The sequence below is a fragment of the Pteropus medius genome, unplaced genomic scaffold, assembly GCF_902729225.1.
Source record: "Pteropus medius unplaced genomic scaffold, Ma_sr-lr_union100, whole genome shotgun sequence".
NCBI lineage: Eukaryota > Metazoa > Chordata > Mammalia > Chiroptera > Pteropodidae > Pteropus > Pteropus medius.
The window spans coordinates 4,553,117-4,575,970 of NW_024353909.1; the positions used below are offsets into that span (position 1 = coordinate 4,553,117).

Consider the following 22,854-nt stretch of genomic DNA (forward strand, 5'->3'; position numbering starts at 1 on the left):
CCTCGAGAGGCCGGAAACACGGAATGGGAACCAAGATGGCGGACCTCGAGTCCTCCCAGAAGCTGTTAGGGATGCCTCCGCCGCCTGAAGGGGTGGGAGGAGGCCGCTGCTCCGAAATCTCCACCGAGTTTATTCGCTCCCTGACGGAGCTGCAGGAGTTGGAGGCTGTGTACGAACGGCTCTGCAGCGAGGAGGTGGGAGGGCTGAGCCTCTTTATCCAGAGACAGTTGGCGTAGGAGCTGTCAGTCGGGAAATCCGGGCTGTGGGAAGCTCTCTTTTTGCGGAGGGGAACAAAAAAGCACCTACTCGAGAAGCTGGAGTGTATCTGAGTGTAGTTCTTGAGACCTGCCATCTCTCTTCACTCAGTCTGTTTGTTGCTCCCAAGCTTTTTTCCCCTGTTATCTGGGTGACTAGCCCCATCTCCCATTGATTTCCTCGGCTCTTAATCACTACGGGTCTCAGGGATAATAAAGTTACATTGAGAGTATATGCCAACTCGCTTGCTTCTCAAAATAAGAATAAGGGCTCTTTGCATTGATTTAGCAGCTTAAAAATTATGAAACGCTTTCGCCCTGTCGTTGCAAATAAATAAGCGTTCTAAGACTCACCTTTGTAGGAAATTATTTGGGGGTGTCATTTCAGTGTTTCGGTGAAGTGTAGAACTTTATAGAAGCCTAAGGTGTTAAGACTCAGGAACAACTGTCTAATCTTGGACAGGTCACTTAATCTCTTATACCCCTAACGTTGTGTCAGATGAGGGGCGTGGACTATATTCTCTCCAGGATTCCTTTCAGCTCATAATGTTTTATCTCCTTTCTGCCTCCTTCACTTTTCCGTGGCAACCTATTATCAATACATTTTTGAATGTCAGTTGGGTTCCTTGCCAGTCAGAAGATCTAAGCTCCGATTTGAAGTTTAGTAGCTGTTTCCTAAAACTAAGCATTTAAATAAGGTTATTTAAATAAGGTTGAGCACAAAAGGCAATTTCAGCCAGAGGATGGATCATTGATATCTTTGAATATTTCCAAATATTAATTTGCACCAGCTCTAGCAGTTTCTGATATGTTTTCAACAAGATATGCTTTATAAAATTCCGTATTCTTGACTTAACATTCCTAAGCTTGCATTCATTGAGTTTGGGGGGGAAAATTAAGTTGCTCTTACAGCCAGAACAATATTAGTTCTGTATTTGTGTTTGATGATTGTCAAGGTGAAGTTTCCCTCTGTATCCTACTGGACTATTTTAAGAGAAATCTATAGCTATTTTTTGTTTAAATTTATTTAAATTAGTTTCAAGTAACTATAGCTAATTTTAATGGCTGTTTTCGAACCACAAGCCACATACTACTATGTTAAGCACTTTATGTTTGTTATCTTGTTTGGCTCACCCAGCAGTCCTATAGGTTATGTATTACTAGCCATATTTTAAAGGTGGAACTCAAGTATAAGGAGGTTGCATTAATTGAGGCAATGTAGTAAATGGCTTGGCTGAGAGAATTATGCACTATGAAAAGACTTTGTAACTCATTTTGGAAGTTCCCATTTGTTTAGCCATTATATTTTAAATGTGTTTCCGTGTTAGGCACGGTGCTAATAATATTGAATAAAGGTTTATTTCTTCCATTTGTGGTGTTCATCCGCTAAATAAAGTAAGATTTACATAAAGTAACAGTCATTATGCAATGTGATAAGAGAAAAAATTAAGTATTGTTTGTTAATGTCCTGAAGGAGCTGAGTGGAAGGAAAGAAGACATTTGAAATGGGATTCACCTTTCATTTAAGTGGCTGAATTAGATAACTCATACGGTTCCTTCTGACCATTCTGATGACATTTCCCTGTGTTTCAGAAAGTGGTAGAAAGAGAGCTGGATGCTCTTTTGGAACAGCAAAACACCATTGAAAGTAAAATGGTCACTCTCCACCGAATGGGGTGAGTCTCTGCATCTCAGCAAGGGCTATTGTAATTTCCAACAGGGTCCACTGGATAAGTAGTTATTTTTACTAACTTTCTCTTATAAAATGCCAGCTAAGTTTGAAACAATGCAGAGGAGTATTACCTCAAGGTAAGTGAATACCTAAGGGTATGTTATGTGGTTTTCAAAGTGTCCTGAACATCACTTGGAAACTTGTTGGAAATGCAAATTTTAGCCCTACCCCCCTAACCCTACTAAATCAGAAACTCTGGAGATGGGATTCAAGAATCTGTTTTTAGCAAGCATACCAAATGGTTCTGGTGCATAGCTCAAGTTTGAGAACAACTGTTCTTATAGATTTTGTGTATATGCTCATCATAAAAAGTGCTCTTTAATCATTTCAGATTGTTGGTAAGTGCATTTTATGCTCACTTAGCAATTGGGAAAATTTGTTCTCTAATTTTTTGGCAGTACCTACTGGGATGTCTTTAGTAGTTATGGAAAATTTTTTATTAAGTATAGGCCTGAGTTTACAGTAAAAAACTCTCGAAAAAAAATCTTTTAATAGAGTGAATTAAGCTAAGAATTGTGGAGAGGTACAAAAGAAGCAAAAGACAGTCTCCTGCAAAAAAAAATTTTCCATCTGTTACTCCTACACTCTGCCCCTATGGATTTATTTGTGCTGACAATCTGTCTGTATCTCCAGCCCCAACCTGCAGCTGATTGAAGGAGATGCAAAGCAGCTAGCTGGAATGATCACCTTTACCTGCAACCTAGCTGAGAATGTGTCCAGCAAAGTCCGTCAGCTTGACCTGGCCAAGGTAATCCCATTATGGTGTTGATGTTTGAGTCAATACCCGTTCTTCCATTAAAATGATGTGGTCATTTGCATGATACCTGTCAGTAGTCTTGATCATCAGTAACAGTTTTGCGAGTGATAGTGGTGGTGGTATTTTTGAGTTCACCAATAAGCGCTGAAAAGGACCTATGATTAACCAGATTCAGTCCCTGAATCTCCGTACCTTCTGAAGAGATGTTTATGAAAGAATAGGACATAGTTTCTGAGCACCAGGTCTTTTTGCAGAACCGCCTTTATCAAGCCATTCAGAGAGCTGATGACATCTTGGACCTAAAGTTCTGCATGGACGGAGTTCAGACTGCTTTGAGGAATGAAGATTATGAGCAGGCTGCGGCCCACATTCATCGCTACTTGTGCCTGGACAAGTCAGTCATCGAGCTCAGCCGACAGGGCAAAGAAGGTCGGCAATCTCAAACTGTTGATTTCTAGTTTAGTTACAAACATCTGTAATCTGAACTAGGACCACTCAACTAGGAAAAGGGCATCTGTTGTTAGGGAATGTCCTTGTCTGGCAATAGACCCTATGTAGGTCCTAAACCATCCCAGGGCAGTGTTGTTATTCCCATTTTATAGAAAAGGAAACTGAATCTAGATTTACTCTCCTTTGGCCAATGGGTTTCTTTCCACTTGACCATATTGCCTACTTAAAAAATTAAATTCTTAGCCTGGCCCATGATCTTGAGTCATCATTTTTAGGCTTCTTTCTTTCTAGCTTTATTTCAAGCTATTCACTCATGCATCAGTTGTGTAAATATTTATTGAGCTTCTCTATATGCCAAGGTATATATAGTTGACCCTTAAACAACATGGGGGTTAGGGGCACTGACTTCCTGCACAGCATATAACTATGGTATTACTTAAAATATTCTGCAAATACTCTATCGTTCGGTTTATATTCCTTTGCTCATTTCATTTTCTTCGCCTGGAATGTATATTCTTATTCAAGTATAAAATCTTGCTCATTTTAAGAGATGGTACATCATCTTCTCTAGGAAGTCTTTTCTGATTATTTCAATCAGAAATGTGACTTGTGGGCACCTTTATTATGATACTTAGCATACACTGAATTTTGTTATAGTTATCTGTGCACAGAGCTTATCTCTTTCACTGATTATAACTTCTGTGATAATAGGATCATGGCTGATTCACCTTTTAATCACCCATATTACTAGTACAGTATCTTGCAAACAGTAAATGCAGAATACATACTTTTTTAATGAAAAGTGGTGTACAGACTAAGTGGCATAAACCTGATGTTAATTTCCACTTTCTTCCCTTTGCACAGGGAGCATGATTGATGCCAACCTGAAATTGCTACAGGAAGCTGAAGAGCGTCTCAAAGCCATAGTAACAGAGAAGTTTGCAATTGCCACTAAGGAAGGGGATCTGCCCCAGGTGGAGCGCTTCTTCAAGATCTTCCCGCTGCTGGGTTTACATGAGGAGGGATTAAGCAAATTCTCAGAATACCTTTGCAAGCAGGTATGGCTCCTGATTGCTTGGCAGGATAAAGATATGGTTCTCTGCCTACAGGTTGGAGCACTGGATAGATCCAATGTCTGTGGATACTTTTTCACATCTGAATTTGACTCCCGTTTTCTGCTCTTGCTATAGCCTGGCAGGGTTGGATGCATGCATTCATTCAATGTTTATCTATGTATTGCCAGTCTGCTGTGTACCAGGCATGGCCTAGACATCCGATGCACATTTATTTCCAACAGACCAAGTGAAAGTATAGGAAAATTAAAATGCAAATTCTCTGACAAGTTGACTCACTTTTTTCAAGCTATCAGCCAGGAATTAGCTTCTATTAAGAGCATTCAGAGTTGTTGGTTACTGGCTTTAAGACTTCATCACCAGGCTTGAGTCTGAAAATAAGTTGCAATGAGATGAAGCAGACGAGATTACTTAAGGTTAAATCCTGGAAAAGAAACAGGCTCCAGTTAAGGACTCAGCCCTCTTCCCCCACCTTAGATGAAGAGGAGCAAATTGAAGCAGGCATGTGTGCAGAAGGTTGTTTTTTTAACTATATGTCAGTGTGCATCACCCCTCCCCCATAACTCTATAATGGAACATAATTCTGCCATTAAGAAAAATAAGATGGTTCTGTATTTACTGACATATTTCACTCTCTAACATATGTGGTTTGTTAAAATGAGGGGCACAACAATAAAGATGTATGCTTATGTAAGCTTAGGATATTTTCAAAAGGGTTAACAGTGATCACCTCTGAAAAAGGGGATTAAGAGACTAAGAGCTACCACTGTGTTCAAGTTCATTGTCCTTCCTGAGGCTCAAACAACCCAGAGCCTTCAGAGGAGGTTCCTATGTGCTGCCTAGACTTCAGAGCATTAAGGGAAGCATGGGAAAAAGAAAGCCAATGAGAAGTCTTTTGGGAAAACTGAGGCTGGCTTTTAGTCTGAGAAATATATATAGATTCTCTTCATTTTCTTTTTTAGGTGGCCAGTAAAGCTGAGGAGAATCTGCTGTTAGTACTAGGGACGGACATGAGTGATCGAAGAGCTGCAGTCATCTTTGCAGATACACTTACTCTCTTGTTTGAAGGCAAGCCTCTTCACTCTAGGAAGACTGGAGACATTAACAGCAGCATCATACCTTTTCTTCTACCTCCACTAGCCTAATGTCTTTAATTTAAACCTATCATTCACTATATACTGATTTATTGGAGAATTAACTTCCCAATTTAGTATGTGATTCGCAAAGATTAGTTTGAGCCTCCCTAGCCTTCAAGACCAAACTCTAAGAATAAATTTAACACTAAAATAAATTACTAGGAAGAAAGCAATGCTGGTTTTTAAAAATGCTCCTGTAGAAATTATCAGTATAATTTATGAAATGCCTGCTGGTATACCAAGCATTGTACATATTTAACAGATAAATTTGCTTAGCAACTTCCAGCACTGACAAGAACCTTTTGTATTCATTTGAGGCAGTGAAGCAACCAAAACATGTTGAGTTAGACCCTGGGTCAGTCCTGGCTGGAAGAAAAGAGTTTATTTTGTGGGAAGAATATTTGGAATCTAACCCTCTCACTTTTTTCTTTCTAGGGATTGCCCGCATTGTGGAAACTCACCAACCGATAGTGGAGACCTATTATGGGCCAGGGAAACTTTATAGCCTGATAAAATATCTGCAGGTGGAATGTGACACACAGGTGGAGAAAGTGGTAGACAAGTTCATCAAGCAGAGGAACTACCACCAGCAGGTGAGCAGGGGAGGCTACAGCAGTTTGGAAGCAGCCAGAAACGCTGAATGGAATAAATTGAGGGGGGAAAAAGAAAAAAGATGCAACAGGAGATACATAAATGCTGAATGCAGACTGGCCTGCACTTTGCCCATCATCAGCTTACTTTGGACTTAAGGTGTTGTCAAGATGACAGTGGCCTTAGTACAAGACTGAGAAGGAACTGGCAAGGTCTTCCTGAAAGGAACACAGTAGTAAAATTAAACTAGTTCTTTATATCATAGGATGTACAATTGTGCCTGCTGGTAGTATAATGGGAATTTTATTTGTGAAGGTTCCTTAAGTGCTAAAGGTAACATTTCCTATTCAGAACTTGATTTTTCCATTCTTATGAGTAGCAAAAGTAAGAGCAGAACTTAGAAATAGGGGTAGTCCAATACAATTTTATTTCTAGGAGAAAAGATTTTAACTCGGGGAGGCTCTAGGCGATAATACTTTGGAACACTGTTAGCATCCTTTTTAATGCAATAATAGAGGTGAGCATTAGATCTAAATCAAAAGTAAATCTCTGACTCATCATCTTGAAAGCCTGCTTTTGGCTTACCTGTTAAGTAAACTAAACCTAAACATTCTTATATGCTAGAAGTGGAGTGATCAGCAAAAGGCAGATAGGAGGGTGGGGAAGAGCGATCTTATTTCTGTGGTGTATTGCAGTTCCGGCATGTCCAGAACAACTTGATGAGAAATTCTGCAACAGAAAAAATAGAACCAAGGTAATCATCTTTTCTTTCGTCCATAACAATTTGTGTTGAATCATGTATAATTCAGACACTATGTTACAATGTGGTTTGTTTTAGGAATGTTTTATCTATGATTCTTTTTTTTTAATGGACTATATCATGCAAAAAAAAGCATATGTATAACACATACATGGTTTATAAAGAATAACGGATCATTACCAATACTTTTAAGCCCCCAATGTGACTTTCCTCCTCTCCCTCCTTCAAAGGTTAACTACTGTCCTAAAATTTTAAGCTTTTTCTTTTTCTAATAAAAAAGAATATATGCTTGTTAAAAGAAAATCGAAAATTATAAAAATATATTCATTCAATCAGCAAATTTTTACTGAGTACACATTACATGCCGGGCACTGGTCCTTGGCACTGGGGATATGGCAGCAAGCAAAGAGAGCAAAACAGACCTAGTTCGTTGTGGCAGCTCTGGTCTCTAAAGGAGATAATAATAGTACCTAACACATAGTGTTTCACTACATGCCAGACATAGTTCTAAGTACCTAAAAAATATTAAATCATTTAATCCAGACTTTCTCAGCATCTATACTGTTGGCATTTTGCTGGATAATTCTTCATTATGGAGGACTATCCTATGCATTGTCGAATGTTTAGCAGCATCCCTGGCCTTGACCCACTAGACCCTGGTAACACCCTATAGTTGTGTGACAACCAAAAATGTTTCCAAATACTGCCAGATGTTCTCTGTGAGGTAAAATCACCCTCAGTTGAGAATCACTGATTTAATCCATAAATATTTTTTATAGATAAGAAAACCGAAGCCTAGACAGGTTAAGTGATTTGCCCAAGGTTATCCAGCTAGAAAGTGGCAGAACCAAGAAAAGAGTCCAGGCAGTCTGACTCTAGATTTCATGCTGTTAACCACTATGATATACTAAGTGTAGGCTATAGGAGAACATGTAATAAAGGTATATAATCTAAACTGATGAAGTTCAAGGAAAAATTCCTGAGGAAATGACCTTAGATCTGAGACCTTAAGAGTAAGTAGGAGTAATAAGTAAAGAGTATTTCAGGTAGAACAGGAAAAGCATGTTCAAAGGCCCCATATATTTGAAAAACTGAAAGAAGGCCAGCATAGTTGAAGTACAGAGAGTTGGGGAGCGTCTGATATGAGATGAATCTGTAGAGGTTGTTAGAGTCAGGCCATTCCAGGTCTTCTATCCTAAGAGCTATGGAAATCTTGATTATGATAAGACCAGATTTCGCTTTTGAAAAGATCTCTCGAACTTCAGCGTGGAAAACGATTTAATTTGTTAATTTGTTTACATAAACTGAAGTAGGGGTTCAACTTCATTTTTAAATGTGGATCTCAGTTATCCTAGCACAGTTTTTCGAAAAGACTGTTCCTTTCCTGTTGAGTTGTCTTTGCCCCTCCTTGGAAATCAGTTGACCATCGACACAAAGATTTCTGGATTCTCAGTTAATCTATAGGTCTATCCTTATCAAAATACCACACTATTTTGATTGCTATAGTTTTGTAGTAGGTTGTGAAATCAGTAAGTGTGAGTCCTCCAACTTTTTTTCTCAAGATCGTTTTGGCTATTCATCTGAGTAGATGAATGGGCATGGGACAATTTAATGGAGTATTCCAAAATCCCACCACAGCTAAACAAGAGGTTGGGGAGATACGTTTTTTTCCACACAAGGCATTGATAATTTTTGCTCAAACTGCTAACAGAAACGTACCTCCCAGTCTCTTATTTAGCCCTGGCAGGATTTTAGGGCGTGAATGATTCAAGTGAAACATAAGTGGAATATGTGGTTGACAGCTGTCTCTGACTATAAGTGGGTCAGCAGAGCCATGATGACCATCTGCAGAAATCTTCTGGACCCAGTGGGGAGGAGAAGTTTGGGACTTTGTTTGCCATGTATCTCTTATATCTGAAGGAATCCAGTGTCTTGCTTATTTCTCCTCTGTGTGTCTCAGGGAACTGGACCCAATCTTGACTGAGGTCACCCTGATGAACGCCCGCAGTGAGTTGTACTTACGCTTCCTCAGGAAAAGAATCAGCTCTGATTTTGAAGTGGGGGACTCCATGGCCTCAGAAGAAGTAAAGCAAGGTAAAAAGAGTTTTCCATATTCTCTGGAAAGGCTGGGATTCATTGTTATGCCACAGATCTCTTAATAAGGGAATAACTAGAGCTTCTTAGCATCTGGGGGTCTATGGTCAAATTGATTCCCAAGAGAAAATCTACACTTAAGTGAATTTGAGAATTGGACAAGGCCTTTGAAGCCATCTAATCATTTTATAGACTAGGAAGGCTAATGCCCCAAATAATTAAACTGTTTTCCTCTGATCTTTTCCTCACACTATGCTTCCTTACCAGCTTTGGTATTTAATTTAGATAGGTGATATATACACATTGTAGACAGATAGATACGAAGAAAGGAAAGAAAAAATATACACAACTTCCAGGGAACTTTTGGGAGTGATAGGAATATTCAAAGCTGGATTGTAGCAATTGTTGTAAAACTCTATAAAAGTTACTAAAAAATCATTGAATCATATATATAAAATGGGTTAATTTCATGGTACATAAATTATACCTCAACATTTTAGAAAAGAGTATATTGTATAAAGAAAGAGTATACAAAAAGAGTATATAAAAAGAGTATATAGTGTAAAGAAAGCCTTTCACTCGCTCCCTCAGACTCCCAGTTCTTGCAGTTAAAATTTTTGAAGGGATAAATACATTGGAAAAAATGGGTGGCACAGTGCTATTTCATGTACAGACTTACCCTCCAGGTTTTTAAGAAGACCATTTAATTCCTGCTGGGCAAGGATTTCAGAATTCCCTGAACTAGAGACTTGAAACCAACCCAGTATCTGTGGCATTCTGCGTGGTTTTTGGCGGTAACACATGGCAGGGCAATTAGTTATATGGCCCAGATGGCATTGCTTTGAATTGGTATTTAAAGGAAGATGTATGTTCACTTGGTGCTCATTGTTATTAATAACTGTCACTGTTGAGAGCTGTGCTAATACAGTAGCTATGAGCCCCATGTAACTATTTAAGTTTAATTAAAATTAAATAAAATAAAAAATTCAGTTTCTCATTCATATTAGCCACATTTCAATTGCTCAATTGTAGCTACCATATTAGACAACACAGATAAGAACATTTCTATCATCTCAGAAAATTCTATCGGACAGTACTGGTTTAGAGAATGAAATGTTTTATACCCAGTATATTTCAGCCTTTACCCTGGAAACTTACATCTTTTGAGTCTTCCTAATTAAGTCTTAGGAAATAATGGAAAAGAGATAAAAAGTTCTTTGAACAAAAATGTTCACTACAATCTCTAATTACTGCGATCTCTAATTATCTCTATTAATACAAAACATTTGTAAATAACTCAGGTGTCTAAAAATAGGAGAATAGTTTTTAAAAATTTAGACTGTCTACTGGATAAAATATCATAGACATTAAAAATAAGTGAGCTAAAAAAACTGTAGAAACATTGAAAATATCCTAATTTTTAAAAGCACAGTACAAAATTATACCTGTACTGTGATTATAACCATGTGAATTATGTGCAGGTTTGGAATAAAGACTAGAAAAGAACCTGAAAAAATAAAAAAGGTTGATCTATTTCCCTTGAGGCAGAAAAGTGAGTATTCTTTGTTGGCTGTCCCTTAGAGCACCAGAAGTGTCTGGACCAACTCCTCAATAATTGCTTATTGAGCTGCACCATGCAGGAGCTAATTGGCTTATATATTACCATGGAGGAGTACTTCATGAGGGAGACTGTCAATAAGGTAAGACAGAGGATACCATCCCTTGGAAATGGGCTTTCTGTCCAAGAAGTCAGACTGAAGGAAATGGTCAAGGCATGTCATGTTTCTTGGTCCTGCTTTGGAATACCCTTGCATGCAGACTGAGTGACACCACTTGGTATGGTTAGTTGTTATGCTTTGCAGTTGTCATGCTCTTTGTAGACCCAGCTGGGACTTCTTTCCCAAGGATCAAAAAGGAACACTTCAGCTCTTCAGGGAGCCTACTTGTTCCCTGCCTTTCTGGAGGTATGTGAGTGAGGAGTCTCAGGGAAGAAGGGCCTCTCCTGATGTCTTACATCCCAGGTAACAGTTGTCTTCAAGGCAAAGGCCCTAAATACTTAATTTCGTAATATAGTTATCGATAGGGAAATGAGCTGTTTTAACAAGGAGTATCCACACCAAGCTGTGACCAGAATAAGCCATGTGGGGAAAAACATGAACAAGGTATAGAAAAGGAAGCAGAACCAGAGACTGTTCGAGAACTATCTTGGACATGTAGAACTGGGGCCCTTATTGGGTATTTTGCCTTTTGAGTAGGCTGTAGCTCTGGACACCTATGAGAAGGGCCAGTTGACATCCAGCATGGTGGACGATGTCTTCTACATTGTCAAGAAGTGCATTGGGCGGGCTCTGTCTAGCTCCAGCATCGACTGTCTTTGTGCTATGATCAACCTTGCCACCACAGAACTGGAGTCTGACTTCAGGTATGGTTGATGTCCTTTCTCCTTTTCAGAAGGCAGAAAGTTCCTAAAAGTGATTAATTCCTGAGGCCCACTTGTTTCTTCCTTTTTTTCCTTCTCATACTAGTTCAGTTCTATACAGGATATAAGCTCCCATCTACAGCACAACATCCTTGGCTCCACATAGCTGCATAGCAGCCAGATACCTTATAGGCCAAGTCTACATTTCCTGGACTAGATGAGAAGGGTCATTGGTCCTCAGACCTTGGAAAGAGAACAGGTAGTTCATATGAAAGCTGTAGTTGTAGTATTAACTATCATACTTACCATTGCTACAGGCCAGGCACTAAGCCGATCTGCTCTTATTCAGTCCTAATAACCCTGTGAGGTAGGAACTATTAGCTCCGATTTGTAGATGAGGAAACTGGGGCTTAGGGAGATTCCATCCCTTAGGATTTCATGCCTTACTGGGCTGCGCAAGGTCTCCTACAGTGGTCTCAAGGATTGGTTATTCTCCTAAAAGAGGAATTTGTGCTGCCGGGTCAGGGTAGTGGGCCCTCTGCTCCTGCTGTCCTGAAGGCCAGGTTGAGCACTGTTAGTCCCCATCAATCGTTATGTACCATTTTGCCCACTCCCCCCAGGGACATTCTGTGTAACAAGCTGCGGATGGGCTTCCCAGCCACCACCTTACAGGATATCCAGCGTGGGGTGACAAGTGCTGTGAACATCATGCACAGCAGCCTCCAACAAGGCAAATTTGACACAAAAGGCATTGAGAGCACTGACGAGGCCAAGCTGTCCTTCCTGGTACGTAGCCCCAGCTCCCGGCTGCTGGGTTGGTTTATCTCAAGAAGTTAAACTATGACCTCTAAGCTACAGTGTAATCAGCCTTAAACTGGAGACTTTTCCTCCAGCATCTATGTAGAAGGAAAACTCCTTTAAGGAAAGCTCCTCTTAGAAGGTTCTGAAACCATTTCTTACCCAGGGACCTATTTCTGAGCAGCCTGAGCCAGGACATGCACTGTTCACTGCCCAGAAGTCTGGATGTTTCAGCTCTCCCCGGTACTCATTTCCAAGAGCACTACCCAGCTGTTAACAGGCTCCACTGAGTATCAGGTTTGGCTTACATCTGCCACAGAACCAACTGAAATATCTGTGCCAAGCCTGCAGACTGATTCTCTGGGGACAGTCCCCCAGTATGGGTGGGTGCCAATCATTTAAACCTACCAGGACTGCTTTTCTAGCATACTTCTTACGCTTTTAACGTCTTCAGAAATTTTACCTTATTAAAGCCCTGAGCTACCGAGATGATGACAGATATGATGAAGGAGTGAGTCTTCCCAGTGTGTGACAGCTGGCGAAAGAGAAGCATGGAAGGATAAAAGGATTTATGGAGGTTAACGGGCAGTTTTTAATGAGCCAGAAAACACAGTTGAGTCCTGAGCTCACAGTCAAGCTTCTCTGGCGCTTGCTGTCTTGGCATGAGTGGAAACAGTATTATCAGAGGTCACTCTGCTTCACCCTTATGTTGGCCAGACTCTGAGTCTTCTTGGCCCAAGATTCAGAGGCTGAAGGAAACATCCAGAAGCAGAGCTCTCAATCAACAGTCCACATATGGGGTCTCAGAACTTCCTGGGGTTAGGTGCAAAACTATGTACATGTATTTTTTTGGAAGCAGAGTCCTTAGCTTTTCAGATTCTTAACTCCCAAAGAGTTCAGAGCTGTTACTTTCTGATACAGAAACCTAAACACACTAATATCTACCTTGTCTCTGTGCAAGGCAACCCACAGTAACTAGTCCTCAGATCCAGCTGCTGTTTAGGCAGCCCCACTCTCTTCCTGTCATTGAAAATATTTTCCTTGGGCACGGGTTCTGTTGATCTGGGATGTCGTGGTTGCCAAAAGAGAGGATCAGCTCCAAGAAACTGTTGCCTCTGACTGTGGTACCTTTGGAGAATTTTGCCAGAATGTCTGTTAACCAGCTTCATGTGATTGTGGATTGACTTAAATTTTTCATTTCGCTTACATTCCCTTTCATTTTTTTATTTTAATTTTTATTAGCTTCGAGTATACAGTACAACGGTTAGACATTTACATAGTTTATGAAATGATCCCCCAAAATATGGAACATTTCATGAATTTGTGTGTCATCCTTATGCAAAGCCCATGCTAATATTCGTATCGTTCCAATTTTAGTATGTGTGCTGTCAAAGCGAATACTCCATTTCATTTTTTACAGAACTTATTTCATTCTTTCATTTCTCTGCTCAGAAATGACTCCTTGCTACTACTTACCACAACAAAGCTAGATGTCTTTGCCAGGTGGTTTGTTGAAGGCCTCTTAAATCTGACCCATCCTGCCACTCTAGTCCTGTTTTCCACTACTTGGCTCTACAAGTCCCCAGTAGGCTGGCCACTGTGCATTCGTGCATTTGCTGTTCCCATTCAGTTTCATTGTTTGAGGACCCAGAAGATAATAAGGCCAACAAGAAAGATGATGCTCAGTGCTTGGTGACAGGTTTCTAGTTTTTCTGATGCCATCATCACTTCCATCACAGGGCCTATTTCTTACGTCACCTTGATTCATTTATCTGTCAAGACGAATTCCCCAATGGTACTGACGTATCATTCACCATGAGCTGGGATAAGCTCAGTGATTGAGTCCTTGCTTACAAGGGCTGTTGATACAAGGAAACTTTGAAAGCAATACTGTTTGAACCCAGTCCATTTTCCCCTCATGACAGATTATTCTTGGTGCCCATAAATGCCTTGGAAACATTTATGTTATAGTCTTCATCCTTGAGCAATCATGACAATGCAGTTTTTTCCCTGGAAGTTTGTCATGTTAGCAGCCTTGTGTTGTAGAATGCTAATGAAAGGCCTTAAGTCTTATCCATCCACAATGAAAGCAGCCTTAACACTCTCAGCAGCATGACTTTTTAGTATTGGCTGTAGGACTCTGATGACAGAAGCATTCTTGGGAAGACAAGAGGGGTGTTCTAATCTCAGTCTCTGGGGTTTCGGGATTCTTCTTTTACCCTGAAATCCTGAAGCTCCTGACTCATCTCTTGAAAATTAGCTCTTCCCTACTTCACCACTACCTTCCTGGTCATGCCACCAGCATACCAGTTCAGAGGTTCTGTGATCCTTTCAAACTCTAATCCCTCCGCAACACAGCCTCTGGGTTAGTATTCCCAAACCAAAACTGTGCACATGTGGCTTTCACTTTCTTTAATCCTTAGTGCTGCCCCATTATCCACAGGACAGCATAGCACCCAAGTCCCAGTCTGACTTTACCCACCTCTGCAGTTCCACCTCTTTCTGTGTCCCTGCACATGTCCGTGCACTGACTCTCCTGATCCCCAAATACCTTTTGGGGTTTTCTGCCACTGCATTTGCTTATGATATTTCTTTTCCATATACATTCATTCACTCATTCAACAAATATTTATTACAAACTTCTATATACCAGGCATTATTCCAGGTCCTAGAGCTGCACTGCTCAATATGGTAGCTACAAGCCACAAGTGGCTATTTAAATTTAAATTTTTAAAATCCAGTTCCTGAGTTTCACTAGCCACATTTCAAGTGCTCAATGGCCACATGTAGCTAGAGGCTACCATACTGGATAGCTCAGATTTAGAATATTTCCATCACCAAAAAAGTTCTGTTGGACAGTGCTGTACTAGAGACACAGCGGTGAAGAAGATAGACTAGATTCCTGCTTTCGTGGAGCTGTCATTCATGTGGGAAAGACAGGCAAGAAACAAACAAGATTGTATCAGATCATCCTAAGTACCATTAAGAAAATATCAAACAGGACAATGGGCTGAGTACATTTCTCTGAGCACCCTGCCTAGGGGAATAGAGAAATGTACTCACCCTCATCTCCTGTCAGTTATGTTCCAGCCTTTTAAGTTCAGCTCAGTTAACAACTCTGCCATGGAGCTTTCTTTGAATACCTCAGACTAAAACGTTTATTCTTTCCTCTAAATGGCCATAGCCGTTTGTGCTATAATTATCACTTTTGTCACATGCTGCTTTTTATTATCTCCTATTCTGCAGTTTGCTTAAAAGTCCATTGAATTATGAGAGAAGGAGCCCTTGGCCTTTAGTGCTCAGGAGACCTGAATTCTGATCCTGACTGTACCTCTGTGGCTTGTCACTCTCTTGAGTTTCTGTCCCCTTACCTGCTTTATTTTTCTTCATGGTGTTTATCACTACCTGATATTACATAATATGTATATTATCTGACTTCTAGATTGTAAACTCTGTGAGGGAGTGAATTTTGTCTGTTTAGTTAATTGCTTTCTCTTTGGTGCCTGGCACATAGTGGGCACTAGGTAAATGTTTGCTGAATCAATTCTTAACTGACTTTGGTGAACCATTTCACCTTCTGAGGAGTCTTGTTCCCCACATAAGCTGGCTTGACATTACTCATTTTGCAGAGGGTATCTGGCAGAACAGGGAGATAATGGATGAGAAAATGCCTGTTGGGTGGCTCTCAGGATTTCTTTAATAAGTGTCAGCCTTGGCATCATTGACCTGGACTTGAGGTTTGAATCCCCAGGACTTTTCCCAAACCTTTGTGCCTAAACATAGAGAAGAAAGACTTGAAACCTTGAGTCAGGTTGGCTTTGCTGCCTTGCGTCAGGCACAGGAGAAAAGGCAAACCTGGTTAACTGTTCTGCCCAATCTAACACCTGAGCACCCTGCCTAGTGACAGTGCTGTGGGCCTTCCTCAGCCCTTATCTGAGTCTCAGGAGTACAGCTGTCAGCCAGTCTGGCACTGCAGTGGGTACAAACACGGATGAGCAGGAAGTTCATTCTTTGTCCTCTTCTCCCAGGTGACTCTGAACAACGTGGAAATCTGCAGTGAAAACATCTCTACTCTGAAGAAGACGCTGGAGGTACTGGGGAAATTGCCTATCAGTTTTCGGCCACTGTAGCCCACCCCCCGCCCCACTCCCACTCCTGCCCCCACCAGGCCTCATTTTGAAAGGGAGCCCTGTACTCTCATCCTGGTGGGGACTGGCATTCCCTGGCTTTGAGCCAACTCTCCTTCAGAGCACTTGAGGTGATTCACTAGTGATCGCTGTGAATCAAGAGGTAGCAAGGCACCTTTGGACCAATGTGAAGAGCTCTCGCCCAAGAGTTAGAAGATCAGAATTCAAATTAGATCTTCCAGCATGTGACATACTTAGCATGTGACATTGGACAAATCCCTTAACTCTGAAGGCCTTAGTTCTCTCATCTATTAAATGAGATATTTTTTTTAATGCCACCCAACAAACCCAGAGTAGGGCAGATCTTTATTCTGCCCTACTCTGGGTTTGTTGGGTGGCATTAAAAAAAAAAAAAAGTTGAAAGCACTATAAAAATGGTAAAGCCTTTTATAAATGTCAGAAATTAAGATGAGGTAGAGTCACCAAACCTTGTTCAAAGCCAGTTGCTGTTACCATTTTTTAAAGGAAGGTTGCATAGTATAGTGAAAATTGTTTGGACTTGGAAGTCACCTACCCCTGAGTTCGTATCTCCACTTGACCACTGACCAATTCTGTGGCCTGATGCGAGTTCTCTAACCTCCCTAAGCCTCAGTTTCCTCATTTGTAAAACAGGGAACATGATATCTGCCCCATGGGGTGGTTGTGAAAATTGAACAAGATAATATCAAGCACCTGGTACATGAGAGGCAGGCAGTGGTAGTAAATAGTTACAGATAATGGCACAGAGTGATTTAAGTGTTAAAAAATGAGGAGCCCAACTCTTCCGCACTCCCAAACTTTGCCTCTGAGAAAGGTGGAGGCCAGGGTCCTGCCACCCTAGTGGGCACTTGAACTGAGGAGGCTGCTTTGCTGAAGAGGCATAGGGCTCAACATGCAGGCTGGTGGTAGTGAGTGTGAGCGTTTAATAAGGTGACTGTCATCATTGTTTGTAAGTCATGGCATCTTTGATTATATTCCTGACTTCATCCTTAACATTAGCCTGTTGTATTTGAAGTAGAATTTTGGGAAATGTTAGGAATTCAGAACTGAGCTAGAATTAGCTAAATGAAAGAAAAAGAGGGATAGCAAAGCGCTAAAAACAAGTCCCATAAATCCTACCCCGTTTAGATTTGCATTTCACTTGTGTTCTTCCTCAGTCCATCAGCACCCTCTTAGATAAGCAGGTCAGGTAGCATGATGTCCATTTTACAGACAAGGTTAAATGGCTAAAGACAGTAAAGATCAGAGCTGCTGTAGGAACGAAAGACCTTTGCCTACTAGATCGATCAGTCCCTTTGCTACTCTTCTCTGTTGTTCCTACTGTAGGCAAAACCACAAATTTTCTAAGGAGTGTACAAGAATGTGGGTACCTGGCAATACAAACACGGTAACCTTTAAGCAGCTGCCCCTGTGGATTTCTCTACACCTGGGCTATAGTGTAGGGATTTAGAACAAGCACTCTGGAGCCAGAATACCCACCTTGAATCCCAGCTCCACAACTTACTGTTGTGTGTCTTTACGTAAGTTATTAATTTCTCTGTGTTCCAATACAGACAATAGTAGTACCTACTTAATAAAAATAAAATGCTTAGAACAAGGCCTGGCACACGGTAAGCACTTAAATTGTAGCTGTGACCATAATATTAAAAAGCAGAAACTATAACAATAGCTAGAGTCTCCTTAGTGCCTACTACATGCCAGGCACTGAGCTAAGCACTTGGTGCATCATCTCATCCAACTCTCACAACCACCGTGGGAGCTGGAATTTGTGTTCCCGTTTTATAGATAGCAAGTTTAAAGTTCAGAAACTTTAAATCACTTGACTAACGTCACTCAACTAATAGGTGGCTGAGCCAGGATTTGAACCTAGGAACATCTGACTCTAACAGTGTGAAAAAATGTCTGGTATTTGTGTTTTTTTACATCCTAGCACTGGTACCGCTGGATTACAAGGGGGAAGTAGGAGCCAAGTGGCTAGCCACCAGGATAGAATCCAGGTTTTCTGAAACCCACCCAGGGCTCTTGCCTAGGATTGGCCTTATCTCCCAGAGCAGGCTACAGTAGGAGAAATGGCTGATTGCATGTTGCCCTCCCCTCTGCCCCATGGCCTATGCTCAGAAGCCTGAAAACTGGGTGTTCTCTCCTAGAGTGACTGCACCAAGCTGTTCAGCCAGGGCATTGGAGGGGAGCAGGCTCAGGCCAAGTTTGACAGCTGCCTTTCTGACTTGGCTGCTGTGTCCAACAAATTCCGAGACCTCTTGCAGGTAAGCCCCTGGTTCAGCTGCTGGCTGAATTCTGTGCCTGGGTGTTGCTCCAAGAAGATTGTTACCAGCTTATCATGGGCTCCATGTTTAAAGAAACAGGGAGGCGAGGTAAGGGGGTAGCATTCAAGCCACCAAAGTTGTGTAAGTCCCTTGAGACGAAAGGCCCTGTTGGTTTTTCAGCAATCATCATGTTGACAGACTAGCATTCTGGTCCTCTAGAATCTCCACTTGGTCCCCACAGTGCCAAGAGCCCTTAGAAAGCTGCTGCGAGGAAATGAAACCACGTGGTTACTCGGACCTGTTGCCTGACCTTAGCCACAGGTGCTGCCTAGTACCAGGCACTCATATCTCTTCTCTTGAGAGTTTACAGACCAACCTTCAAGGCCTTATCTTTGGCTTGGACCTGACTCTGCACAGATCTGGAAAGGAACCAGTTGTTCCTGGCTTCTTTTATCAGCATTATCTCTGTTACACTTCAGACAAGGCCTGCAGATAGCCTCAGAGCTGGAAGAATGCCCTGGCAGTCAAGAGATCGAAGGAGCAGGAAAAAGGGAAGGGATGGGTGTGTGCACATTCTAGGTCTGATGCCTCTGCCTTGTTCATCACAGGAAGGGCTGGCAGAGCTAAACAGCACAGCAATCAAGCCCCAGGCGCAGCCTTGGATCAACAACTTTCTCTCTGTCTCTCACAACATCGAGGAGGTCAGCCTGACCACAGAGGGCCATCAAGCCCAGGATTACTTCCTTCATTCCCCCAGCCCCTAGCTGAAGGGCAGTGGAGCTGTCCTGTCTCAATAGACTAGACCTTACATGTGTCTCAGGCCCACTTCCCTCACCCTTACAGCCTAGCTTCCTCCCAGGAAACAGGTTGTTCCTGCAGGAGAAGGGCTCAGAAAAACATCCAAAGGGAGTTTGCCCTGATCTAACGCATTCTTTTTTAATGAGGCTTTTTTTGCCCTACCTATCATAGATAGCCTTTTTTTTTTTTGGTCTAAGGATTCTTCCTGTAGAACATGAGATTCAGAGGGAGAACAATGCTAGGAGCTTCACTGTGTTGTTGGTGCCACTGCTACAACCGCCCGGGGCTGTTTCCCAGTGGGAAGTGTGATGCGGAAGCAGCAGCATTTACTGCTAGCCGGGGTGTCCAAGCCGAATGAGTCAGAAGCTACAGGGGAAGAAGGACCTCTTCTCCTGTTTTCTTAGAGGGGTGGAAGTAGGATGGGGGTGCATGGTGCTTCTGGAGAAGCCCCCAGTGACCCACCTTGCTTCCTAACAATAGGAAGAATTCAATGACTATGAGGCCAATGACCCTTGGGTACAACAGTTCATCCTTAACCTGCAGCAGCAAATGGCGGAGTTCAAGGTGAGCACAGGCTCTAGAGACCAGCTTATGGAATTACCCACCTCTGTCCAAACCAACAGATCACATCTCCTCATCACACCCCTGCTGGGAGCCCTGAAAGCCCTTCCAAGTCCCAGCCTATACAAACACTCCCCAGTGGCCTCATGTAACTGTCTCTACCTGCTGAAGGCAGAGTGGATAGGTGGGACTCCCACTGATGTCTAGCCTCTCTGTGTAGGCCAGCCTGTCTCCAGTCATCTACGACAGTCTGACCAACCTCATGACCAGCTTTGTTGCAGTCGAGTTGGAGAAAGTGGTGCTGAAATCTACCTTCAATCGGGTAAAGTCAAGGGAGCACAGGTCTCCAGCTCTGTTGTTTCTCCTCTGAGGAAGATGAGTCCTGCTACCCCCAGGCCCTGCCTTTCTAAGCCCAGTGCTGCCCTGGCTTCTGAGGCCTTGAAGCTGACTGCAGCCACGGGGTACCACTGGAAGTCCAGATGGCCCTGTAGCCCAGCACTGAGGGAAATTGGGGGCCAGTCCTGCTTGGCCAGAGGGCCAGGCCTTGAACAGTGACTGGGTTTGTGTCCCCTTACAGCTGGGTGGTCTGCAGTTTGACAAGGAGCTGAGGTCACTCATTGCCTACCTTACCACGGTGACCACCTGGACCATCAGAGACAAGTTTGCCCGGCTCTCCCAGATGGCTACAATCCTCAATCTGGAGCGGGTATGTGGGGCTCCCTTGGCCTAGCCAGGAAAAGGTGTCTGGGAAGAGAGGCAGAGACAAAATTTAGATCCCTGCCACTCCCTCAAAACCATGTCTCCCATCAGCCCAGCCCTGCAGGGTACCTTCTCTGTCCTGGGCACTGCTGCTCGGAATCTAGTAGAGCTTAAGGCCTTCTCTCAGGATAACTCCCTCCTTGCTGACTTAGTGTCTGTTCTTCCAACAGGTGACAGAGATCCTAGATTACTGGGGCACCAACTCTGGCCCATTGACATGGCGCCTCACCCCTGTTGAAGTACGCCAGGTGCTGGCTCTGCGCATAGACTTCCGCAGCGAGGACATCAAGAGGCTGCGCCTGTAACTGCCAGGGTGAGCCCACCTGGCCCATCACACTTCAGGACCATTCCCTAAGTGGCCAGAGCCAAGGAGCTGAGCAAGGCTGTCTGGCTTGGGGGGAGTTCTGACAGCCCAGACTGTTCCACTGTTGGCAGCACGGAAACAAGGCCTCAGCTAACTATACTCTTTGCCCTAGACCTAGCTGGGTGGTGGTTTGGGGGCAGCCTCTTCCCACCAAGAGAGGTGGGTCCCTCTGGGCTCCTGATTAGGTGGAAAGGTCAGGGCAGGCCAGCCTTCTACGTGGTGGTCATGCTCTCATCCCCAGACACTGCAGCAAACAGACTGCCTCCCTGCTGGCCCCAAAAGATTTGGATGCATCTGGGGGCCTAGGGAGTTAGGTTTACTCTGAGGAGAGGATGTGATGTTTATGATCACCCTGATTAAAGATAGTCCTTGGAGAGATGCCTGTGTGCTGTTTCCTGGGAGGGCCGGATGCTACCGGACAAGACAGGTCCACCAGTTGCACTGAAATGTGAAGGCAAAAGCCTAAAGCCTCAGCCTCCTCCCACACCGAGTGGCACACGGCTACTCCCAGGACTTGCATGATAGCCAGCCCCTCATCTGATCCTAGACCCTCTTCCACCTCCTTGGCCTTCAGCACCGGAAGCTGGATCATCCCCAGGGCAGTTTCCCACAGTGCCAAGGGAAGCGAGAATTGCCAGCAGGAACAAAAGAGTTTTATGAGGACAGTCTTGAAGGGCAGAGTGAATTTATTCCAAGGTCACAGCCCTGAGAACCCATTACTCACTGGCACTGAGTCATATGGCACAGTCATAGTGTTATTGGTTAAGGCCTGGGTTGGCAATGACTTGCTGTAGGACCATACTGGCTCACGCCATAGATGTGGATGTGGACCCCCACCCCTGCTCCAACTCCTCCATCAAGTCGACCTTTGAGTGAGTATTGAGCAAAATTCTGACCTCTAAGGAAGGCCACAGGAAATGCCCCAAAGGGCCTCTTCGGGGTCAGCCTTACCAAGAGACCCCAGCCCTCTGCTACAGCTGTTTGCTAGACCCGTCTTCCAGGGCCCTCGTGTAAAAGGAGACGGTCAAGGCCCAAGCTGGGCCATAGGAATTGTAAAGGCCACAGGGACACTGAGCTTAGGACCTTCCTGTGTCCAGATGAAGCAAAGGCCAAGCCTAGACCATTGTCAACCAGGAGGTCACAGTCCTGTTTCTAAGCATGATCTCTGCTTCACTACTCCAACAGGGGCTGGGTCCGAGCTCAGGTCATCTTTTGGGAGGAGATTCACAAAGAGGTGGCTGCGGAGGAGAAGGCTGAGTACTCCAAAGGGAGGGGCTGCTATAGCTCCAGGCTTTCTCCTCTTGCAGAAGGACAAGAGCATCAGGTTGAGATCTCACTCCCCAGCAGCTGCAGGCTCAGGCCCCAAGTGTCTACTTCTACCAGGTGGATGCTGTAATTCCCGAGGCCCTGGGAGCAAAGAGCAGGAGGTGTTTAGAGGGCTCTGGGCAAATCTCAGGCATTCTGGAAGCTGGACTGAGGCTGCAGAGCCAGGGGGACTTGCAGCAGTAAGCCCTGGTTAGCCAGTGGGGCCAGAGTGAAGGCTCCTACCCACCACAGTCATACCCAGCACCATCAGGTACCTCAGTCTTGGCCAGCACAGCCTCCAGAGCCTCCTTTTGCCGCGGCTCCTTGGTCAAAAGATAAAGAAAGCCCCCGCCGCCTGCCCCTGCCAGGCTCTGGCCATGCACGTAGGGGGCCAGGACATCCATCATATGCCGCACAGCCAGAGGCTCACAGCCTGGAGCCATGAGCTTCTTCTGCTCCCAGTATAAGGTCAGGCACTTGCCCAGCAGAGGCAGGCTTCCTGTGGTGGGGGCGGAGAGGGGAGGGTGTGCCTGAGCCAGGATATTCACTCAGTGCCAATCTGTAGACTGAATA

The 22,854-nt window shown here is 43.4% G+C and overlaps 2 protein-coding genes and 1 non-coding gene across 13 annotated transcripts in view; 1 reads left to right on the forward strand and 2 right to left on the reverse strand.

Annotated features, from left to right (window-relative positions):
- Positions 1-21,355, forward strand: COG4 (component of oligomeric golgi complex 4). Of its 4 annotated transcripts, XM_039851816.1 has the most exons (19): positions 1-194; positions 1,848-1,930; positions 2,620-2,734; positions 2,998-3,172; positions 4,058-4,251; positions 5,229-5,334; positions 5,838-5,995; positions 6,689-6,747; positions 8,714-8,847; positions 10,429-10,547; positions 11,103-11,269; positions 11,887-12,052; positions 16,093-16,155; positions 18,378-18,494; positions 19,103-19,195; positions 19,773-19,856; positions 20,074-20,175; positions 20,431-20,559; positions 20,783-21,355. In XM_039851816.1, the coding sequence occupies exons 1-19, from the start codon at positions 24-26 to the stop codon at positions 20,915-20,917; spliced, it is 2,370 nt and encodes a 789-aa protein (XP_039707750.1). In that variant the 5' UTR covers positions 1-23; the 3' UTR covers positions 20,918-21,355. The 4 variants fall into 4 exon arrangements, with proteins under 4 accessions (XP_039707750.1, XP_039707751.1, XP_039707752.1 ...); XM_039851817.1 differs by lacking the exon at positions 19,103-19,195; XM_039851818.1 differs by lacking the exons at positions 11,103-11,269; positions 11,887-12,052.
- On the reverse strand, positions 13,362-13,465 carry LOC120593982 (U6 spliceosomal RNA). The gene has a single exon (XR_005650478.1). It is a non-coding gene; the product is annotated as a U6 spliceosomal RNA (small nuclear RNA).
- Positions 19,483-22,854, reverse strand: part of FCSK (fucose kinase) — a 20,215-nt gene continuing 16,843 nt past the window's right edge. For 3 of the 8 annotated variants that reach the window (XM_039851810.1, XM_039851807.1, XM_039851809.1), the window contains exons 24-25: positions 22,557-22,780; positions 22,241-22,383 (exon numbers count right to left, since the gene is read on the reverse strand). In XM_039851810.1, coding sequence (XP_039707744.1) covers positions 22,297-22,383; positions 22,557-22,780 — 311 coding nt within the window. In that variant the 3' untranslated portion in view covers positions 22,241-22,296. Of the gene's footprint in view, positions 20,598-21,644; positions 22,384-22,556; positions 22,781-22,854 lie in introns of those variants that run through there. The other 5 variants (XM_039851815.1, XM_039851811.1, XM_039851808.1 and 2 more) reach the window with 4 other exon arrangements.